The sequence below is a fragment of the Ovis canadensis genome, chromosome 20 (genome assembly GCF_042477335.2).
Source record: "Ovis canadensis isolate MfBH-ARS-UI-01 breed Bighorn chromosome 20, ARS-UI_OviCan_v2, whole genome shotgun sequence".
Taxonomy (NCBI): Eukaryota; Metazoa; Chordata; class Mammalia; order Artiodactyla; family Bovidae; genus Ovis; species Ovis canadensis.
In genome coordinates, this window is record NC_091264.1 from 53,768,572 (window position 1) to 53,789,738 (window position 21,167).

The following is a 21,167-nucleotide window of genomic DNA, read 5'->3' on the forward strand; positions in this document are numbered from 1 at the left end:
GTGGTATTATCTGAAAGAGTGTGTTGCAAAAGCTAGGAAAGTTGCATTATTTAAATCCACAGGAGAGGAGGGGGGAGAGAGAGAGATGTTTTCCATATTATCAGTTAGTAGACTAACATCCCTAAGATATTTGTCCTTTAAGTTCAAAAGCAAGCAAGGCTTGTTGATGCTTGGTAGAAACCAACACAATATTGTAAAGCAGTTATCCTTCAATAAAAAATAAGTAAATTTTTAAAAAAATTTAAGGAAAAAAAAAAGAACAAGTAATCTTGCAACACCTCTCTCTGTAAGCCCACAGCATCAACCTCCTCGGCTCCACGACACAACTGATTCATGACCTCAGTCATGCCAGTGAGAGCCCCACCCATTTCTGTCCTGTATATTTAGCTTTCTTTCCTTTATACAATATTTTCTTCTCTATGCTAAATCTGAGCAAAAAGTCTAACAGAAACTATCTTCCCAAACAGAACATGGTAAAGCTTCCTTTTAACAAAAAACTAGATACATCTAAGGATTATTTGAAGCAACATCTATCACATTCCTTTCTCTGGATGTCATTAAATCAAGAACTACCTCCATGGAATAAGTTAAAACAATATTCTTCCATGCACTGGTTGTGGGGAAATTAATAGGTATTCTACTTCAAAAAAAAAAAAGGGTAGCATTAGCAGAACAGAAAGACTTCATCAGGAGAAGTTCAATATGTCCCATTGCTTTCTTTCTAACCACAAGGTTTCACAGAGTCTCTAAAATGCAAACATGCATTGCAAGCCTCCAAGAGAGGAATATAAAATATATCCGCTTCCAAGCTAATTTGACTCTGAAACACTTTATGCAAGGATCATCTCTTTCACAGAGCTGGAGGTTCACAAAACACATATGCGTTGGGGAGCAGCTACTTACAGGCCAGATCTGAGCTGGCTAACAGCCAATGGGCAAGTCAGACACCTCATCTCTGTCCATTCTGCTCTCCCCAAGCACATGGATCATACTGTTTCTTAGGGGAAACAAGACGAGGATAGAATGGAGAAAAGTTCACCGAAATGTTGCAAATACAGCACCGTATCTATCAGGAGAACCATTACATGTAGACATTCCTCTCAAGAGAGGGGGAAGAGGGAACTCTCTTAGCAAGATCATTTTAAATACATGGTATGCACAAGAAGGCTTTCCCAGCCAATAACTGGGAAAATGCCATCCAGTCATATCTAAAATTGGGAATTAGGAGTGTATGGCTTATTTTAAGACGTCACAGGTTTCTTTTCAGCCTTGAAAACACAAAACACATTTAATATCTTTAATTTGAATGCAAATCAAAAGGCAGCAAGATCAGACACATTTTTTAAACTAGTATTTTTAACTGTTTTTTCATATCAGTAACCCTTAGACACATGTTTTAACTGGTTTTTTAAAAAAAGAAAGAGATAAGAGCTCCAACAAAATAGTTACAATAGTATTTCAGGTGAAGTGCTTCAGGTATGCACTGCAAATTTATAGACACTAATGTCATCAGACATGTGGTGGCTGTGGTCACTCAGTCATGCCTGACTCTTTTGAGACCCCATGAACTGCAACCCGACAGGCTCCTCTGTCCGTGGGATCTCCCAGGCAAGAACACCGGAGTGGGTTTTCATTTCCTTCTCCACGAGATCTTCCTGACCTAGAGATCAAAGCCGCGTCTCCTACATTATAGGTGGATTCTTTACCCCTGATCCACCAGAGAAGCCCAGTAGAGGTTACTATTTTGATCAATCACATTGGGAAGCCAGGGAAGGTTCACATTTATAGCTGCGTAGAGTTCCCAAGTGAGAACAATACAAAAAGACCAAGCCATCTGATCTTCCACTTTTGCATAGTCCCCAACAGTGGGGACGTATGGATCTAGATGACAGAATAATCTAATTGTATTAACCCCTACTCTCAAACTGCTAAAGGAGAAATAAGAACTAATTGTGTGGTCTTTAACTGGGAACTTAGATCTACGGAAACAATAATACAGTGGTGTCAGTTCCTTGTGAATATGAAATACGGCCTTTGCTTGTGTGTGCGTACTCTTTGCTCAACACTGAGGCCCATATTTGACTTCTGCTCTATGAGATCTCTGAAAAAGTGAATCCCATACCCTGCTTTTAAACATCAGTAACCTTCAGACAAAAATTTCCATTCTGGCTTTAACCAAACGTTGCTTCTGACTCATTTGTTTCAAGGATTAGCAAGGGTCTGAAACCAATGTGAGAAAGTCAAAGAAAATAGTTTTGAAGCACAACACTCTGAAACAAAGCAAGACCAAAGGAAACTGGAGCTGCCCTGTGATGACAAGGCCATTTCCTCACTTCCTGTAAAGCAACTCACGCTGACAAGATGAGGAAGAGCCAGGACAAACACCCGTTGAAACTAAGGATGGATTAAGAGTCAACTAGGAAGAGTTGCTGCTGCTGCTGCTGCTGCTGCTGCTGCTGCCGCTAAGTTGCTTCAGTCGTGTCCAACTCTATGTGATCCCATAGACGGCAGCCCACCAGGCTCCCCGGTCCCTGGGATTCTCCAGGCAAGAACACTGGAGTGGGTTGCCATTTCCTTCTCCAATGCATGAAAGTGAAAAGTGAAAGCAAAGCCGCTCAGTTGACTCGCAGTGACCCCATGAACTGCAGCCCACCAGGCTGCTCTGTCCAGGGGATTTTCCAGGCAAGAGTACTGGAGTGGGTTGCCATTGCCTTCTCCAGGAAGAGTTGGGCATCTACTTAAACTAAGTTGGGCATCTTGGCATGGTAGAAGGAGAGCCTGATGCCTAAATTACAATTATCACCATTTATTTTTGCTTTGGGAGGCCTTCTATGGTCCGATTAATATTTAATATTAATGGTTAATATTTATTATACGATAAATGTAATAATCACCAAACAAGCTTTACAAGTGAAATTCACTCAGTCGTGTCCAACTCTTTGCAGCCCCATGGACTGTACAGTCCACGGCATTCTCCAGGCCAGAATATTGGAGTGGGTAGCCTTTCCCTTCGCCAGCAGATCTCCCCAACCCAGGGATCGAACCCAGGTCTCCCACATTGCAGGCAGATTTTTACCAGCTGAGCCACAAGGGAAGCCCAATCACCAGACAAATGTGGGTTTAATACCCTTGATTTGTAAGGGAAATTTTTTTCAAATTTGTGCATCAATGTTGAGTAAAGAATACACAAACACACTTACCGAAGCCTCCTCCCATCTACCCAATTATCACTGAACACCCTGGCCCCACACCCCTAACCTCCTGCTCTTTTTTTCTAAGCCCCTCTTTCCCTGCACTCTATAGGCTCCCCACTGAAGCCTCCTCCTGTCTACCCAATTATCACTGAACACCCTGGCCCCACACCCCTAACCTCCTGCTCTTTTTTTCTAAGCCCCTCTCTCCCACCACTCTATAAAGTTACTATTTATCATATAACTCCTTTGATAGACTATAAGATCCTAAGAGCAAAGAACTCAGCTGGGTTTTGTTTTCTGCTACATCCTACTGCCTAGAACAATTCCCAGAACAAAGATGCTACTTACTAGATACCTAGATACCTGTTGAATGAAGGGATAAATGATACTATTCTTTGCCATCTTTGGATGCTACAGTTTAGAACAAAAGGAAAGGATTTTACTCACTTTCCTTTTTTACCTAAGAATTATTCCAAGCTTTCTCTCTACTCTAATCTTCAGTCCAAAAGATTTTAAGAAAACTGATATAAACTAGCTGGAAAATGTGTCACGTTAGTTGAATAAATTAAGGGAAAAAAAAGAGATGGAGTAAAATTTATTTCACCTTATTTTTTTAAGTATGCTTAGTAAAATGCCTTTTTATAAATGATTCTAGAACTTCCTAAATAATTCCTTTCTTCTCACTCCCCTTGACTTGAGCAGTGACCACTGTAACTAAACTGGTCAATTTCCCTCACAAGTCAGGGCTATTAAACCCACATGTGTCTGGTGATTATTACATTTACTGTATAATAAATATTAGCTATTGGACCATACAAGGCCCCTTCCCAAAGCAAAGATAAATGGTGATTATTGTAATTTAGGCATCAGGCCCTCGCTCCACCATGCTGAGATGCCCAGCACTCTTCCTAGTTGACCCTTAATCCATCCTTAGTTTAAAAGGGTAGCTGATTCAGCTGTAGCAATAATAAAATGTGATATCATGTTTTCCAAGGGGGGAAAAAAGGGTAGCTGATTCAAACACACAGGAGAGAGGTGAGTGCCGTAAAGGGAGGAAAGATCATTCAGTTCTGGATCTATGAATACAGGCCCAGAGAAGCTATATCTTACTACATTTTCATTTTTTTATGAAAAATTTATCGTTATTTGAAATTTCCCAATGGGAGACACATACAGAAATGTGTTGAGGCCAGGTGCGCCCTAAGGGCATCAGCTTACAGTTTCTTGTTTACAGCCTCAGGGAAGACTGCTGTCAGGAAGCCCACTCCCACTCCTAAAGCAGGAGGCTCTCCTGCAGTATGCGGCATCGAGCCACCCGGATTCCACCAAACTCCTGGCCAGTTCCTTCAACGTGTCCATCTTTTCTGTGGGGAGCTCTCACTAGCTCACAGTAAGAGCTCAAAAAATGCTTGAATAAATGAAAATCTGAACAAGATCACCTGGTTCATACTTCTAGTAATCCCATGGAACCCATCAGTCTGTTTCCTATCTTTATTCTTTAACCACTGTGTCCATAGGGTCACAAAGAGTCGGACACAACTGAAGCAACTTAGCACATTCTTTAACCAACCAACCTTCAGGTATACATGCCATCAAAGTCACCGGCACGGATACCAAAGTGTCAAACTAAAAGAGTCAAGCCCACCCCTGAAGATCTATAGGGTGATATCTATTACGAGAAATAAGCAGCATTCAGAATATTGTGAAAATAGAAAAAAAACTGGAAAGGAGATTCGACAAAGTAAAACAGTTGCATACCATGTGCTCTGTAGGAGATGAGCACATAGATCAAAGAAAATTCAGCAAATTGCTACCTGATTTCTCCATCATTCAAAACACCTGATGAGCTTCTTACAGATGGTAGTTAACTAAGGCAAGTTAAAAATGTCTCTATTTTGTTCCTTAGCTAAAGCATTAAGAATAGAAAGGCATAGCTTATGCAACCAATAATTAAATTTCATACACATGTTACACTTTGCGTAAACCCCAGCAACTATCGGATTTAGCATTCAAAACAGTATTTGGAATCATATTCAAACATGGAATCGCTTTCCCAAGCAGGATCATAGGGTAGTTTGGCTTCTCCTGAGCCACAGAAATATCTCCTATACTTTTACAATTTGTCCCTTCATATTTTTTCACGATGAAAGCATCAAGGAAAACTTACAGCTGTGCAAAAGATGCATCGGCATTCCTGGAGCGTGGTCATCTTGTCCAGAGACTGCTCACACAGGCAGAGTTTGCAAGTGACAAGGGGCGCCAGAGCCAGGTCTCCAGGCGTGGGATTTTCGGCAGCCGTCATGGTCAGACAGTGGAGCCTACCCACTGAGCCCATCAGCTTGTCCTCAGCCTCCTTCAGTCTCCTCAATCCCTACGGAAAGGCCCAAAGGAGAAAACATCCATTGATACAGCTGTCGTTTAACCCACACATCAGGACACAGCAAATCCTCCCCTTCAGTGATCTAAGCATACAGCAAGTGCATTTCTGAGAACCATGGCCTAGAGAGCTAGCCACCTTGGCAAGCTATCCCTGGAGTTCCGAAATGTAAGGTGACCTCACTGTTCTGACTCACATCAAGTGACCTATGGACATTAAAATACTAGGAACAGGCACACCATTTCGGAATGGCATTGCTATGACCAACTCAACAGACTCAAAAAACACTTAGAACGTCACTCAAAAAGTTAAACACATCATTGCCGTATGATCCAGCAATTTCACTTCTGGGTGAACACCCAAAAGAATTGAAAGCAGGGACTCAAACAGATACTTGCACACCCATATTCATAGCAGCATTACCCACAACAGTCAAAAGGTAGAAAGAAATAATCCAAATACCCATCAATGAATCAATGCATGAGTGAATAAAATGTGTTAGAAACATACAATGGGATGCTATTTAGCCTGAAGAAAGAATGATAATCTGACACTTGCTACAACAGGGATGAACCTTATAGACATTATGCTAAGGGAACTAGGTCAGACACAAAAGGCAAATATTGTAGGATTCCATTTATATGCGGTACCTAGAACAGTCAGCTTCACAGAGACAGGAAGTAGAAAGGTGACTCCCAAGAGCTGGAGGAAGGGCAAATGGAAAGTCACAACTTAATGAGTGCAGAGTTTCTGGAATGATGAAACAGTTCTGGAAATACCGCATGATGGTTGCACAACCTTTCGAATCTTGTGATTATAATGTCACTGAATTATACGTTAAACGGTTGAAATGGTAAGTTTTGTTTTGCATATTCTATCCCAATAAACAATTTTTTCAACATGGTATGAGTGTTGTATTCCTTCACATGCATTGTTTCACTTAATCTTTTACAACCGCAATGATCATTTCCTTCACTTTACAGATGAACTGAGGTCTGAGAAGCTGTGCAACCTGCCAAAGCTCTCAGAGTTTATACACAACACAGCAAAACTCAAACCTCTGTCTTTTGAGGCCAACTCCAGTGCTGTCCCATTACACCAGAACTGCCTCACAGGTATTATGTGGAGAGATGGAGCAAGGAGAGAGGGCTACAAGAAGGGGAGAGAGAGAGGGGAAAAAAAGATGGAAGGAGACCTGAATTCCATGACTACAGCTATCATAAGATCACTGAAACTATACAAGAATAAAATCTGTCTCTACATGTAGCATGACTATAGGAAAGGATATTTCTACACCAAAAAAACAAAAATTATAATGGAAGCCCTTCCATTAGATTTTTATTCATAATATCTTTAAAAGAGGTAAGATCATTGTGAAAATAATTTTCCTACATATTCATAGTTTATATCATATCAAGAAATTTCATTTCTGATTAAATAAAAGCAAAATCTTTAGGTTCTTACCATTTTAAAAGAGTACGCATGCTTAGTCAATCAGTCATATCTGACTCTTTGCGACCCAATGGACTGTAGCTCGCCAGGCTCCTGTGTCCATGGGGATTCTCCAGACAAGAATACTGGGTGGGTTGCCAAACCCTCCTCCTTAAATAAGTATGGGCAATTCTGATAAATTTAGCCACAAAAATAATTATTCCCTCTCCTTCCAGAAGATCCAACTCTCTTCCTCCCAATTTTCAGGCAAAAGAAATTATTTTACACATTCAGCACTTGTTACACAGCCTCACAGTGGCTTGTTTCATTATATTAGTACGAAAGTACTAAAATAAGGGAGTGAAAAACAGACTGGATTAGATAGAAAATCTATGAGATCTAATTGCATTAACTTTCTTAGTGTCATATCAGAAAGAGTCAGCAGTTTCTAACTCTAGTGACCTGAAGTGTTTAAGGTTTATCACCCATTCTTTGCGAAGTAGTAGATCTGATTAAAAATAAATTAAAAAGGAAGCTAATCAATGATTGACTTCCAATACGATAGGTATTTCTTGGGAAAAGACCGATATGGTTCAAGACACCATGCTCTTATTCAATTAACTATTGGTGACCTATTATTCAAGAGCAAATTAAATTCAAAACAACCTGCACATCAAATTCAGGATTTGGGAGTTAAAAAAAAAAAAATCAACAAAACCTCTTTAGGGTCAGTTACAGGTAAAGGTGAATGATTTTACTTCTTTCCCGTCCCCAGTTTATACTTATACAGCTACTATCTGCTTTCTTCTCAAGACTTCCTCGTTGATAACACACATCATCTTAGCAACAACATATTCTCATCTGTCTTTTCCCAACACTGCTCATACAACATATTCTGAATTGCTTTTCCCCTCAAAAAAAGAAATCCCAAGTCACACAGCAAGAAGAAATGCAGCCAGCAAATGCTTCCTGAGTACGGAAGATGGGAGGTGGCACAGGCCAGAAGCATCCCACGCCACAAATGTCAATCACACCAACAGCCCGTTTGGAAGAAGCTGTTGAGAATAGATAAATCCTGTGGTTCCAAACCTAACAAGAGAGCTAGGTGTTCTTCAAGAAAGTCATTCCTTTCTCACAGTCTCAAACTATACTATTTTTTAGAAGGAGACACTGAACAGGCCAATGTACTAGAAAAACGAAGACATAATGGGATACCTCTTAGAAGGTTATGTCTTCAAAACAGTCTTCTTTTAAGGCAGGGTGAGAAGTTGTGTGAAATCAAGGCCATCTGAAATTTAATCTTGTCTCTTGCCATATACATAAGGTTTTACTCCATAGTTTGTGAGTAACATGCCTATGAGCTATTGAATCAAAGTTGTAAAAACAGAAAAATATCTAACACCTCCAAAAGTTTCCTCCTGTCCCCTTTATTTATCCCTGTTGTGTTTGTGTGTGTGCTTTGTGTCTGTGATTAAGAGGAATTAACATAATATCTATCCTTGGCAAATTTTTCAATATGCAATTAACCACAGGCATCATGTAGTTCCATAGGTGTATATTTAGTTACTTAGGTCTCCACTATATACATTAAATATGTAGTTTTTGGTCTGTCAATCATACCTCAACAAAGTGCCTTAAAATTTAATGTATACAAATTTAAAATATATGTATTATATTTGTATATATATATAAAGTTTTTTATAACATAAAAACTTCTTACAAAGCAGAGACTTATTTTGTTATAAAAAAAAAAAATTCCAAGCATTCCAACCAAGTCAGAACTTGTGACTGAGACAGGAAAGAAGGCACATATTTCATCTCTTTGAGATGTGAACAATCCAAAACAATTCATCAAAAAAGAAGTGATTTATTTTTCTGTGTACGATAACCCCAGTTCCCCAAAGTGATGGCTTTCAAATAGTTTTAAAGCAATGGAATTTTATAAAAACAGAATCTTAAGTACTCCACCACTGGATAAAAGAGAAATTGTAGACTAGTGCTCATCGAAGCAGTACCAGGAAGACCCCAGCCAAGCGCCCTTGACCTTTTCCTCAGCAGTCTTCCAGACACCATCACTGAAGCTGAAGGCTTCACCAGGCATGGTTCAAAAGCCTGCCTTTTGGTTTTCACTCTGGGCAAAACTAGTAATGAATGTTTGAGAAATGAATGACTCATAGTTGCACTCCATAGAAAAAGAATATCCAGCAAGAAATCTTTTCACCATTGATTCATTAGAAATCGAGCTCTTCAAGCAATCATCAGGACAGTCCTCTACATGAATCTCCCCTACACTTGAGATGTCTGTGAATAACTCCAAGATGTTCTAATGTTTCTCCATCTATGTCTTAACAAGATTCCCTCGTCTCCACTTAGAGAACAAACTTATGGTTGCCAGGGGGAAGGATGGAGGAAGGGATAATCAGGGAGTTTGCGATGGACATGTACACACTGCTGCATTTAAAATGGATAACCAACAAGGACCTCCTGTATAGCACAGAGAACTCTGCTCAGTGTTATGTGGCAGCCTGGATGGGAGGGGATTTGGGGGGAGAAAGGATACATGTCTATGTATGGCTGAGTCACTTTGCTGTTCACCTGAAACTATCACAACATTGGTTGTTAATCGGCTATACCCCAATACAAAATAAAAAGGTAACAACAAAAAAAGATTCACTGGTCTCCATAACGTGAAACCACCAGTGGCAGAACTCACTCCCAGAAGCCTGGCGTGCTGCAGTCCATGGGGTCACAGAGTCAGACATGCCTTAGCCGCTGAACAACAACAAACGGCACGAGGCACAGAAGGGAAGGCACAGAAGAGGCTGACTGACCCTCTCAGGGAGCATCCTCGTAGGTACACTGACAACACACACACTCCCCTCCAGGTTTCCAGGAGTCTTCCTTCCAGAGAGCCCATAACTCACTCTCACTGTCTTGCTCAACTTGTTTTGCCTCATACCTCACATTTTACCCAAAATAAGAAAGTGACTTGAACATTCTACCCTCCAGCTTGATTTAAAATGGTAGAAAGTGACTTGAACATTCTACCCTCCAGCTTGATTTAAAATGGTAGAAAGTGACTTGAACATTCTACCCTCCAGCTTGATTTAAAACGGTAGAAAGTGACTTGAACATTCTACCCTCCAGCTTGATTTAAAACGGTAACAATTATAATTAGTTTTACAGTTATTACATACAAGTGTGACTGAGCTTCTTCTTGGATGCTAAGAACCGAGTGAGAAAAGAATTTTGGTAGAGAATGTAACAGTCATGACGGAAAAAAAGGACAAGCTGACTGCACGTTCAAATGTTCTGAAGTTGGCAGCAAGGTTGAAGGTGGACCGGGAGGGCAGGCTTCACCCAGATTGTAGATATCTCACCTGCTTAACTATAAGTAACCACACAACACAACAGATAAGTGCAAGGAAGGAAAGGGTTAGTCGCTCGGCCATGTTCAACTCTTGGTGAACCCATGGACTATGAATTGCCCAGGCTCTCTCCAGGCAAGAATACTGGAGCAGGTTGTCATTTCCTCTTCCAAGGGATCTTCTTGACCCAGGGATCGAACCCGGGTCCTGCACTGAGGGGAGATTCTTTACCATCTGAGCCGCCAGGGCTCTAAAACATTTGATTTTGCACTAAATTGCCAGGAAAAGGGAATCAGTGGTTCTAGCTACTCTCTGAGTGTCTCCTGCACTACAAAGTGTTCATTATATGAGAAGTAACTACCTTTTGATAGGAAAGAACAGGAAAGTCACTTTTTCCCTCCTATGTTTTCATTAGAATTGCCAAAGAAAGGAATACTTCAGAAACTGTGCTGGAAAGCTCAGGATGTATAAGGAATTTTCATATTCTGCTGGCCGCCTGAAAAAGCAATCTGCTCCAAAAAAATGCAGTGGGTGAGAGAGCCAACTTTCGAAGTATTTTTAACTAATGTAGTTTATGTCTGTTTCACTACCCAAAATCATAGCTGTTATTCCTCTACGCAAAAAGATAATGTGATTGGAGAGGATACTGTTTTACTAGGAGACTCATCTGGTTATTTAGGAATTTTTCCACCATCTGCAAAGACTGTAAGACTCAGATAAACTGGTAAAGCACAAGATTAAAGGGACAAAAAGAAAAAGAAAGCTAACACAACCAAAGGGCTGGATATTACTGATATAATAGAAATGTTAACTAATGTAAAAATTCAGTTGATCTATAGTGAAGAGTCTTAATTCCACGCCATGGTAAGAAAGTCTAAGACTAAACAGAAGACGAGACACATGAGAGCTGTCAAAATGTTTACGTGCCAAGGCAAGCTACTGAGTCGTCCCTGAAAAAGCTTTCATAAAAGATACGAATGCTTGACAGTGAGAGGGAGCGAACAAAAGGAAGCATTTTCAGGAAGGGGAGGTGTTGGGGAAGGTAGGGCTGGAGTGTTGCCTGTATAATGGAGAGAGATCCTGCGGAAGCCAATACTCTACCACAGCAGGAAGAAACAATAATCCAAGGTCCCATTTCCATCTTATTAGGAAAGCCCTCCCGATATCAACCAAGACTGACATGCCAGGCAACCAGCTCAACACGATCTGAAAATTAGTATTGTGCTGACCTTGACATTTCTATCCAATGCAATGATTAATTTCACTGCTGGTTCAGGTTCTCCACAAAAGCTATTAGTGACTCAAATGGTACTAACTGAATCTAATAAAGTGCTGACTATCACCAGCCACTGGCCATTTGCTGAAGTTCTACCCTATATAGCCTGGGATGGAAGGTAGACCAGCAGGCTGGTAGAGTAGCAAGGGCTATAGATACTGGTGGTAAGTGGGGCAAGGATTTATGTGGATCTCCGTACTGCCCAGTCTTGTGATTCTCCTCCCTTCTCGCATCTTTGACCCACTCTCTGGCCATTCAGGGACTAGATGAATCAGTGCACAACCAGTAATATCAGAAAAACAGTTCTAATACATGCCTTGAGAGAGCAAGATTAAAGGGAAGACAGTCAGCCTCACTAGTAATCACAAAAATGCAATTACTCAAGTATATTTTATATCTGTTTTTCAAAAGGATAATGCTCAAGACCATTAAGTAGATACATCACATATAAGATACTTTAACAGGGCTTCCCAGGTGGCTCAGTGGTAAAGAATCCGCCTGCCAATGGAGGAGACGTGGATTCAATCCCTGAGTCAGGAAGACCCCCTGGAGAAGGAAATGGCAACCCATTCTAGTATTCTTGCCAGGAAAATCCCATGGACAGAGGAGCTTGGCAGGCTTCAGTGCATGGGGTAACAAAGAGCTGGACACAGCTTCGTGCCTGAGCACCACACACATCACACATAAGATATTTTAATCATTAGTTGAAAACAACAGCACAGATTAGAAACTATTCTGTAGTATGAGATCCCTAGGTAGCTATGGGGATTGGTTCCAGGACCCCTGGAATCCAAGAATTTTGGTATCTGCCAGGGGATACCAAATTTCCTTATATGAAAAGGCCTGGTACCATTGGCCCTCCACACCCATGTCTCCACATCTGCAGGTTCCACCAACCACAATGCAGGACCCACCAGCATGAAAGACTAACTGTGTAAACAAACCCAAGAAATGCTTAATTCTGAGAGACCACAGGTAACCTACTTGGGCTTTGTGAGGTGGTGGCATTGTTGCAAAACAGTTTATCACTGCGATAGGAAAGGGAACTTCTGCTTTCTTCCCCTACCATTTCACAGCATCCTTCAGGGGAAATCAAGAAAAAATATTCAGTTTAAAATTCTTCAGTTTTAACATCTTCATCTCAACCAGTTCCAGGATGGTAATAAGATGATAACTCGAACTTGGAGACCTGATTTTTCTCTAAAAATGGAACTGATATACAAATATATCTCTACTAATTTTTTTGTGGATGAAAAGGACAGATACATCCTTAGGAAGGAAACCTTAAATATTATCAAAAACTGTTTTCTACGTAGTCTCTTTGCTATCTGAAATTATGTAACAAATGAGGTACATTATTTTAATAAGATCTATTTTCCTAACTGTATTGAGATATCATTAAGAAAAAAATTGTGTTACTTTAAGGTATAAAACCCAATGATCTGCTATAGATATCTTTCGCAAGATGATTACCACAGGAAAGCTGGTTAACACTTCCATTACCTCAGTTACCATTTTTTTAAGGTGACAGTAATCAGACCTAATTTTTACATTTTGCTACATGCATGATATATAGGAAAACTATATGGAAAGAGATATAAGTGATGACCAACAAAGTACATGATATTGTGATAAGCTTACTCTGAACCTTATGGAGTACAGGACATCTGGGAGGTCAAGTTTTAACATTTGCAAAATGCCTACCCTTCTGAAAAGCAAATTTATTTTTTTCTTGCCTTCTTTCTCTGTTCTCATCACCACTATAAGGTAAGGCCCAAGAGGTGGGAATCCATTCCCAGATTTCCTAACAAAACTTTCAAAGAAGGTAGAAGTGAAGATGAGAATAACAACTCAATGACATTTTTAACATTGTAATTTTACATTCATCATCACAGGTCCCTCCCCAACCCCACCACTGTGCCCTGCCCACCTCTTTTTTAATCAGTGGTTCCCTGGCCTCCCACAATTATTCACACAGCCCTGCTGAATAATTTTCTTCCCCCTGTTTGGTATAACAACAAAGCTCAGAAGCAGGAAGGAATGCCACTTACAGGCAGGTCAGACAGTGATGTAATTAACAGATCAAGGAGAAGTGTTATTTCAGAAAGCCCCATGGAGCAAGAGACCGGCTGATTTCCTGGGTCATGACATTACCAGGAAACTCCAGTTACTAAAGAATGAATATCTAAACCAAAATGTTTTCTTCAAATGCATAAAAGTTTGTATAAATATTACCCTCTCCTATGAAACTTAAAAGTTTTACAGAGACATTTTATAGATACAAATTTAAAACCAGTTTGGGGAAAGAACTCTTCCATCTCACACTAAGTGAGGTGCAGGGGTATGTATTTTTTTATGTCTCTGCCAAATCAATTTCTCAAGGAATAAAATACAGGAAAATACAAAGTGCAGGAAATAAGGTCAACCCACAAAGAATCGAATTCCACACATGGAATGTGGATGTAAAGGTCATTAAACACAGTCCCCACTTATTAACAGTAAACTAGTTGAGAAGGTTGTCATCAGAAAGTTTCATATAAGCATGCTCAGGGTTTACAGCTTCAGCCACAAGTCCAACAAAAAAAGAAATGAGATGGTCTTGTTCTACCTTCCCAAGAAAAACAAAGAACGAGCTGACTGAAGGTCTGAGACTCAAACTCGTGATTGCAGAGGAATGAGAAACCAATGAGACACAGCTTTCAAAGCATGTTCTTTGACACCACAAGCCATACAATTAGAAATATCCCCAGCTATGAATAAGAGAAGTGTATTTTACTTAGACCATTGTGCTTTCAATCTCAGGAAGGGATTCAGCCACAGATGAGAATTTTCTCACTTCATGCTGCAAAAGTATTAACCACTTTCACTCTCTTTTACACCTTCCCATTTTTTAATAACTACTATAGCACAATACATTAGGTTTAGAAGTACTCATAGACCAAGTAAATAATAATTTCCAATGATAACAGAAACAAAATATTAGTACAAGACCTCCCACATAGGCCTAAAGGTGACAAAACAAATTAAAACTTAAAATAATTAAATAAATTAACTTAGGTGGGCCTATGCCTCTTCAAATTACTTAACACTCAGGTGACATCAGGGAAACATCAAAAAGAAAAGACATAATTGAGATGACAAAATTCAAAGTATTTTTCACTCTCAGGTAAAACAACATGAATTAAAAATTACCATTCTGGTCCAAAGTCACTCCCAAGCCTATGCAAATTCCTTCAGGACAGAGGCTACATCATATGCGTCTTTATGTCCTCAGCCTCCAGTCCCTCAATACCACAGAAGATAACTTTTCTAATGTACATGGAGGAGAGAATATATTCAGAGCCTGATTCTCATCTGTAGTCACTTCCAGCAATTTAAAAGCTGAAAAATACTGCCAATCTGTTGTATCAAAGGTGCTTCAGTAAGCCAAGACAGGCATCCCTGAAAAAGAGTCTCAGTACTCAGGAGCAGTGGCTACCGATACCTACTCCCCAAGCTCAGCTTGGCCTAGTTCCCATCTCCAAAGCAATCAGCTGCACAAAGTAGGTTTAGTCCCCAAACTGTCTGGACTTTGTTCCTCTAGCAACATCTGGGTTCCGCATGACTCCTGACCTCTACCTCAAACTAGAGATTCCAAACACTAAGAACTTCACTCAAGTCAATCCAGGAGACAGGCAGAAGCCGAGACTAGTAGACACAGCACAGAGGAATGAGTCTGGTGTCCTTAACAATGTTCCTGGAAGTGTGTTAGTGGCTCAGTGGGGTCTGACTCTTTGCGACCCCGTAGACTGTAGCCCACCAGGCTTCTCTGTCCATGGAATTCCCCAGGCAATTATACTGGAATGAGTTGCCATTCCCTTCTCCAGGGGATCTTCCTGACCCAGGGATCGAACACGGGTCTCAAAAAGGAAAATTTAAATATAAATACAAATTTATCAGATTAAAAGTATTTGTATTACGGAAGACAAAAGACAGCTTGCAGAAACCTTGATGGTCTTACTATACAGCTAAAATAAGCTTTTTTTCTTCCTGATAGAGGATACTTTCCTCGCTGCTGCAGGGTTTGGCTCTGAAAACCTGGATCATAATCTGGGAGACCCAAAAACTAATTATTATGTTTAAAAAAAGACATCTCTTAAGCTGACCTAGTTTGGAAGCCTGGATGCCTTTAAATTGCCAATGAACTGAAACCATTCATGAGAATGGGGCTTTTGAATGCTGAGAATGTTCTTTGGGGCTCAGCACAAAGATATTTGGCATAGATGATTGTAAATATTTGTAAAACTCTGGGTAAATGGACAGTGTTTGACCACACTCAAACCTCATGTCCAGCACAGTACTGTAGAAGCAAGTTATCTGGGGTGATTGGTTTGGGGGGAGGCAGGGAGGGGGTTGGTTGAGGGACTTTTTTTTTTTTTCTGTTTGTTTTAAATTTATAAAAGCCCAGCAATTCAATTCTGCTACAGGACATCTTTTTACACTTTCTATACCTTGAATTTGTTTACTCATCAAGACAGTTCCAATTAGTCAGAGGCTCCTTTTGGAACAATTTATTTTCTTTCCCACTTTTCTAACTTTATGCCCATCACAAAGAATAAAATCCCAGTCACAGGCATGCAAAAGGAAGGCAGGAGTTTTATGAAAACGTGGCCTTGGATTTCCTAATACAATTCTCTCCACGTGGCCTTGTGGATGGCTATAGATATTTTTTTTTCTCCTTCTCTCTCCTGCTCAAGATATCTTCAGAAATACCTAAGGGACTGCTACCCATGAAAAGGACTCGGGCTAAAAAGGGAGGACAGAGGAAGGAGAAGGAGGGACCAACAGAGGGGTTAGATGTAAAAGGGACTGGGGGCCAAGAGGCTCATCTCAGTGAAAGCTGCAGTAGTCCGATAGTTTAGCCAGCAACTCACTGAAGACTGGCTTGGGTTCCTTTTGCCTCTTTATCCGCGCCCTAAAAACTGAGTCATGGCAAGGTTCATTTATTTTGCTTCGGGGCCTAGACACCCCCAATTGGCTGCTTCAGAAATGTTAGATACATTGTTCTTTAATTCATACCTGGCAACATTCAAATAAACCTCCAGAAATGCCAAATCAGAAGAACACTGCTAGCCTTACTGCCAGCCTCAGCTAATATTTTGATATGATACATGCAACAGAAAGTAAGAAAAAAGTGAGACTGTTGTGCAAGCATGAAGAGAGAACATATTGCCAGAAAGGGGAAATCATTTCTGAGAAATCTAAATGTGAGAAGTACATTCAAGAGTAGACTGACAACAGAATCTCTGAAACTCCTTGTAAGAAAAACAAAAGGTACCCTGGAAGGGGTCAGCTAAAGATATCTTTTCTCCACTGATAGAGGGATCAGTTTCATTTTAACTTCAGCTAGAGAACAGCAGTGGAAGATCAAAGTTTCACCCTGTTTTACCCGCAATTACACAACAAAATAATCAGCAGAATGTATGACCAAGATCCCACGGATAACATCTTATCCATATGTAGGTATGTCAACCTACTGGCATGCATTCCCAAACAGCAGAAGATAAGTATCCGAGATTCTGCCTACTCTGGTCTCCAGCTGAAGACACTGGGAGGTCTGCTCTAATCTTGAATTTTACAATACATTCTGCAGAGACTAGTTTTACAATAAATTAAGCTCCTTCCTTTTTGCCTGTAAACGGAGAGCTATTTTTGTAAAGTTCACAGGTGTTTCAGGCGTTCAGAATGAATCCGATTCTGCACGGTTTCAGCACGAGAGGCAGAAAATAAAGCTAAACAACCCAGATATCCGAGTGAGTCTCCCGTCCCTTTTTCTTTTCTTAGTCCAACCCCACCGCTGTCTTGCAATGCCTGCAGCACTTAAAAAGCTGCCTAAACCTACCTGGCCGGAGAGCTCCGTTCCTCCCGGCCGCCGCCGGGCTTCTCAGCAGCCTCCCTCGCGCACACCACCAGCCGGGGCCGCTCGCACCCCGGGGAGGAACGGCTGTTCCATGCCCTCCGTCTTCCGCCCTGCTCTGCGGCTGACAGCTTTGCGCTCTGCAGGATTGCAACAGGGCTCGGGCTCCCAGACCGATCCGGCCGGAGAGGGAGGAGGAGTCCCTCGAACCGCCTCCTGCCTCGGGGCGCAGCTGCGCTGCCCGGGAAACCTCGCAGAGCGCGGGACGCAGCACCGCCAGCAGCAGCAGCAGCAGCGACAGGAGCCGTGCCTTTATTTATACAGGAAGCTCAAGCGCGCACTTCCTACTTCCCATCTGGGTCGCACTTCAGCTGCAGGTGATGGTCTTAACCCTGTCTGAACCCGGCGGCCCGCGCGCCCCAGCAGTCCGGCCCTTCTGCGCTCGCTCCGCTTAACAAGACCTCTCGTCCTCCTGGGACGCCCGCTGCAGACAGCCAGCATCATCAGCCCCTGGTATCCTTCCTTCCTCCCAGACCGGGACACTTCTTCACCTAACTGGCTTCAGAACTTGCTGCTTCTCCTCTGCACGCGTCCTCCCGGGACACCTGTCTTTCCCTTCCCTCCCAGCCCTCCTTCCCACCCTTTCGGAACACTTGCTTCTGTAGAGCCAGTCCCCATGCACGTCTCATCTAAAAACATCGTGTACCTGATTTGTCCTTTAGAATCTAATGATAAAATTAGAACGCAGGCAAATCAAATCAGGACAGTCTTCATGGACCTCCTATAACACAGGCACACTTTTAGGAAAAAAACTGATTTTGCCGGAAGTGCTTTGCCAACAAATTACGTAGGGACTGCTTAGTAACCTAACAGGTAAGTACTCCAGCTAAAGACAATGTAACAGTAATCCAGAAGCTGCGGGGGTGGTGTGGGGGGGGGGAGGTCTTATGAGGTCTTCTTCACTCCAAAACCTCAGACACTTAGTTTGTGCGACGTCTTTAACAGGTTACCTACCGACTCACTCCCCACACCCCCAGGGGTCACCATCACAGTCCCAACTGTCGAACTTCCAGCGTCGCAGTTTAGAAATGTCCCTGCCCAGACGGGGGAACCTTTCTGTGCTCACTCGGCACCCTCACTCGACTTTTGCAACCACAGTCGGAATGTGCTTCCTAAAAGGAAGGGGCTCGCAGCCCTTTGTGGAAGGAATACTGAGCCTGCCAGTGAAGGATCAGCAGTCGGCACGGTGCCAAAGGACACAAGCGAACTGCCTCTGGGCTCTCTCCATGTTGAAGAAAACCTTGAGGTCAAAGCCAAGTGCGGAAGAACACAGTGTATCTCTGTGTATGATGGCAGGACAGACAGGAGGACCAGTTTTGTTTTTGTTTGAGTGACTGAAAACGACGGAAAATCATTCTCCTACAGTTCTTGAGCCCAGAAGTCCAAAGTCAGGGTGTCAGCAGGATTGGTTGCTTCTGGTGGCTGTGAGGGAAAACCTCTGTGCTTTCTCCTAGCCTCTGATGGTTGCTAGCAGTCTTTGGTCTTCTTAAGCTTGTGGCTGCATCAGTTAACCGATGCCTCCATCATCACATGGCTTTTTCCCTTGCATGTCTCTTTGTCCACATCTCTCTTATATTTTTTCTTATAAAGACATTGGTTATGGGATCTAGGGCCTGTCATAATCCAGTATGACCTCATCTTCATTTGATTACAAGACCCTATTTTCAAACAAAGTAACATTCTTAGGTAATGGTTAAGAATTTTAGGGGATACTATTCAACCCAGTACAGTACAGTATGTAATAGAAAACTTTAGATTTAAAGGATAATTCATTTGAAAAAGCTAGTTTCACAAAAGCACATTTTTTTTTAATAAAAATAGGTTTTCGAGGTTGATAAACATCTCTTTTCATGGACTTCCACTTAAACCATTATCAGAGTTCTAAATGACAGGTTATGACCAATATTGTTGGAAATTATTTTCAAGTACTATTACTTGTAGGGGTATGTGTGTGTGCTCAGTTAGGAGGAGGACCAATCTTCTAGGGGGGGAGGAAGGGAAGGAGGACAAGGGAGATAAGATGGTAAGAGAACATACAACAGGGTCCCAAAAAATAGAACTGAAGGATATTTGAGCTTGAAAAGTCCTTCTAACTAGTTTAGTCCAGGCATTTAGCTTTAAAGATGAGGAAACTAATGTCCAGGGAGATTTAAGTGGTCGACTTCAACCAGGTATGGGCAGAGCTGGAATGAGACCTAAATCTATGTTAGATGAAAAAGGTATTTGTTAATGAAAACTGCCCCACAGGTGTCTAACTTAAAATTTAGCATTTACCAGTGTAAATGCTTTAGCAGACCCCAGATAGCCAAAGCAATTTGGTGAAAGAGCTAAGCTGGAGGAAATCACATCTCCTGATTTCAAACTATATTACAAAGTTATAGTAATCAAAACTCTTTCAGATCCGCCTAACATAGGTTCTGAGATAATCAATGTCAAGGTATTTTCTTGGTGTAGTGAACATTATTGATGGGCAGGAATCAGGAAAGATAAACAAAGCACCCTTTAAGAGGTTACTTTATTCATCAATGCCAGTACAAAACTTTGGTGCCTTAAACCAAAGTTCAACACACAGTCCACTTTTTCCATGCAATTAAGCTATAATCTCTTGTCAACAGGATAATGGATGAAGCTGCTGCTAATATGAATGAAAACACGGGTTAAGCAATAATCATGCTATCTGCTGCTGCAAGTGGCAGATGGGAAGAAAAAATATATTGTGTAATTAAATAATATCAGCATTGATTATTTTCAAGTTTATAGAATCTGCATTCAACTTTTAATAGGACTAAATGAACATGTAGAACACTATAGTATTATGTGAACAATTCTTTCAGATCTGGAATAAAATATTTAAGAACAAATGGAACCAAGGAGGTGAAGATCTATATACTGAAACCACAGACACTGATAAAAGAAATTGAAGAAGACAAAAATAAGTAGAAAGACATTCCATGCTCATGGACTGGAAGAATTAATATTGTTAGGATGTCTATCCTACACAAAGCAGTCTACAAATTCAATGCAATCCTATCAAAATTTCAATGGCATTTTTCCATAGAAATAGGACAAACAATTCCAAAATTTGTATGAGACTACAAAAGACCCCAGAGAGCCAAAGCAATTTTGTGAAAGAACAAAGCTGGGGAAATCACATCTCCTGATTCCAAACTCTATGACAAAGTTACAGTAATCAAAACTCTTTCAGAACTGCCTCATGAATCCACAGTGTGCCCTAGCCTCTCAAGCATGAATTGATCTCCTCCCAGACAAGCTGCTAGATGCTAGGAGGACTGACATAAGTTGGACATGGGCCCTGTCCTCAAAGAGCTTTCAAGCTTTCAAGAGTCAGACAAGCAAATCAATTATCAGGGTACTACGGTGTGTATGTACGTGATATGAGAGACTTAAATACGATGTGCTTTGGAAGCACAGCAAAGAAATGAACTAAAGGAAAGGGGTTGGTGAAAAGAATCGAGGGAGATTTCCCTGAGAACATGAATTAAAGCTGATACTTCAAGTAGCCAAGTGGAGAAGGTGGGAAAAGGTGAACCAGTCAGAGGCATGA

The 21,167-nt window shown here is 41.2% G+C and overlaps 2 protein-coding genes across 10 annotated transcripts in view; one reads left to right on the top strand and one right to left on the bottom strand.

Annotated features, from left to right (window-relative positions):
* RNF144B (ring finger protein 144B) overlaps nt 1-21,167 on the bottom strand; it is a 160,025-nt gene that overhangs the window by 69,023 nt on the left and 69,835 nt on the right. For 5 of the 8 annotated variants that reach the window (XM_069563335.1, XM_069563328.1, XM_069563331.1 and 2 more), the window contains exon 2: nt 5,362-5,565. In XM_069563335.1, coding sequence (XP_069419436.1) covers nt 5,362-5,529 — 168 coding nt within the window. In that variant the 5' untranslated portion in view covers nt 5,530-5,565. Of the gene's footprint in view, nt 1-5,361; nt 5,566-17,527; nt 18,163-21,167 lie in introns of those variants that run through there. The other 3 variants (XM_069563334.1, XM_069563327.1, XM_069563330.1) reach the window with 3 other exon arrangements.
* On the top strand, nt 16,057-20,519 carry LOC138425446 (uncharacterized). 2 transcript variants are annotated; one of them, XM_069563337.1, is made up of 2 exons: nt 16,057-17,919; nt 18,548-20,519. In XM_069563337.1, exons 1-2 carry the CDS (start codon nt 17,493-17,495, stop codon nt 18,934-18,936), a joined length of 816 nt encoding a protein of 271 aa, XP_069419438.1. In that variant the 5' UTR covers nt 16,057-17,492; the 3' UTR covers nt 18,937-20,519. The 2 variants fall into 2 exon arrangements, 1 of the variants encoding a protein (XP_069419438.1); XR_011251213.1 differs by having other exon boundaries at nt 17,636-18,415.

What these genes read in the sequence shown, in the direction of transcription:
- LOC138425446 (XM_069563337.1), top strand. Translation starts at nt 17,493, where the DNA reads ATGCCTGCAGCACTTAAAAAGCTGCCTAAACCTACCTGGCCGGAGAGC. An exon ending in GGGTCGCACTTCAGCTGCAG is followed by an intron (nt 17,920 to 18,547) that starts GTGATGGTCTTA and finishes CGTCTTTAACAG; the next exon opens with GTTACCTACCGACTCACTCC.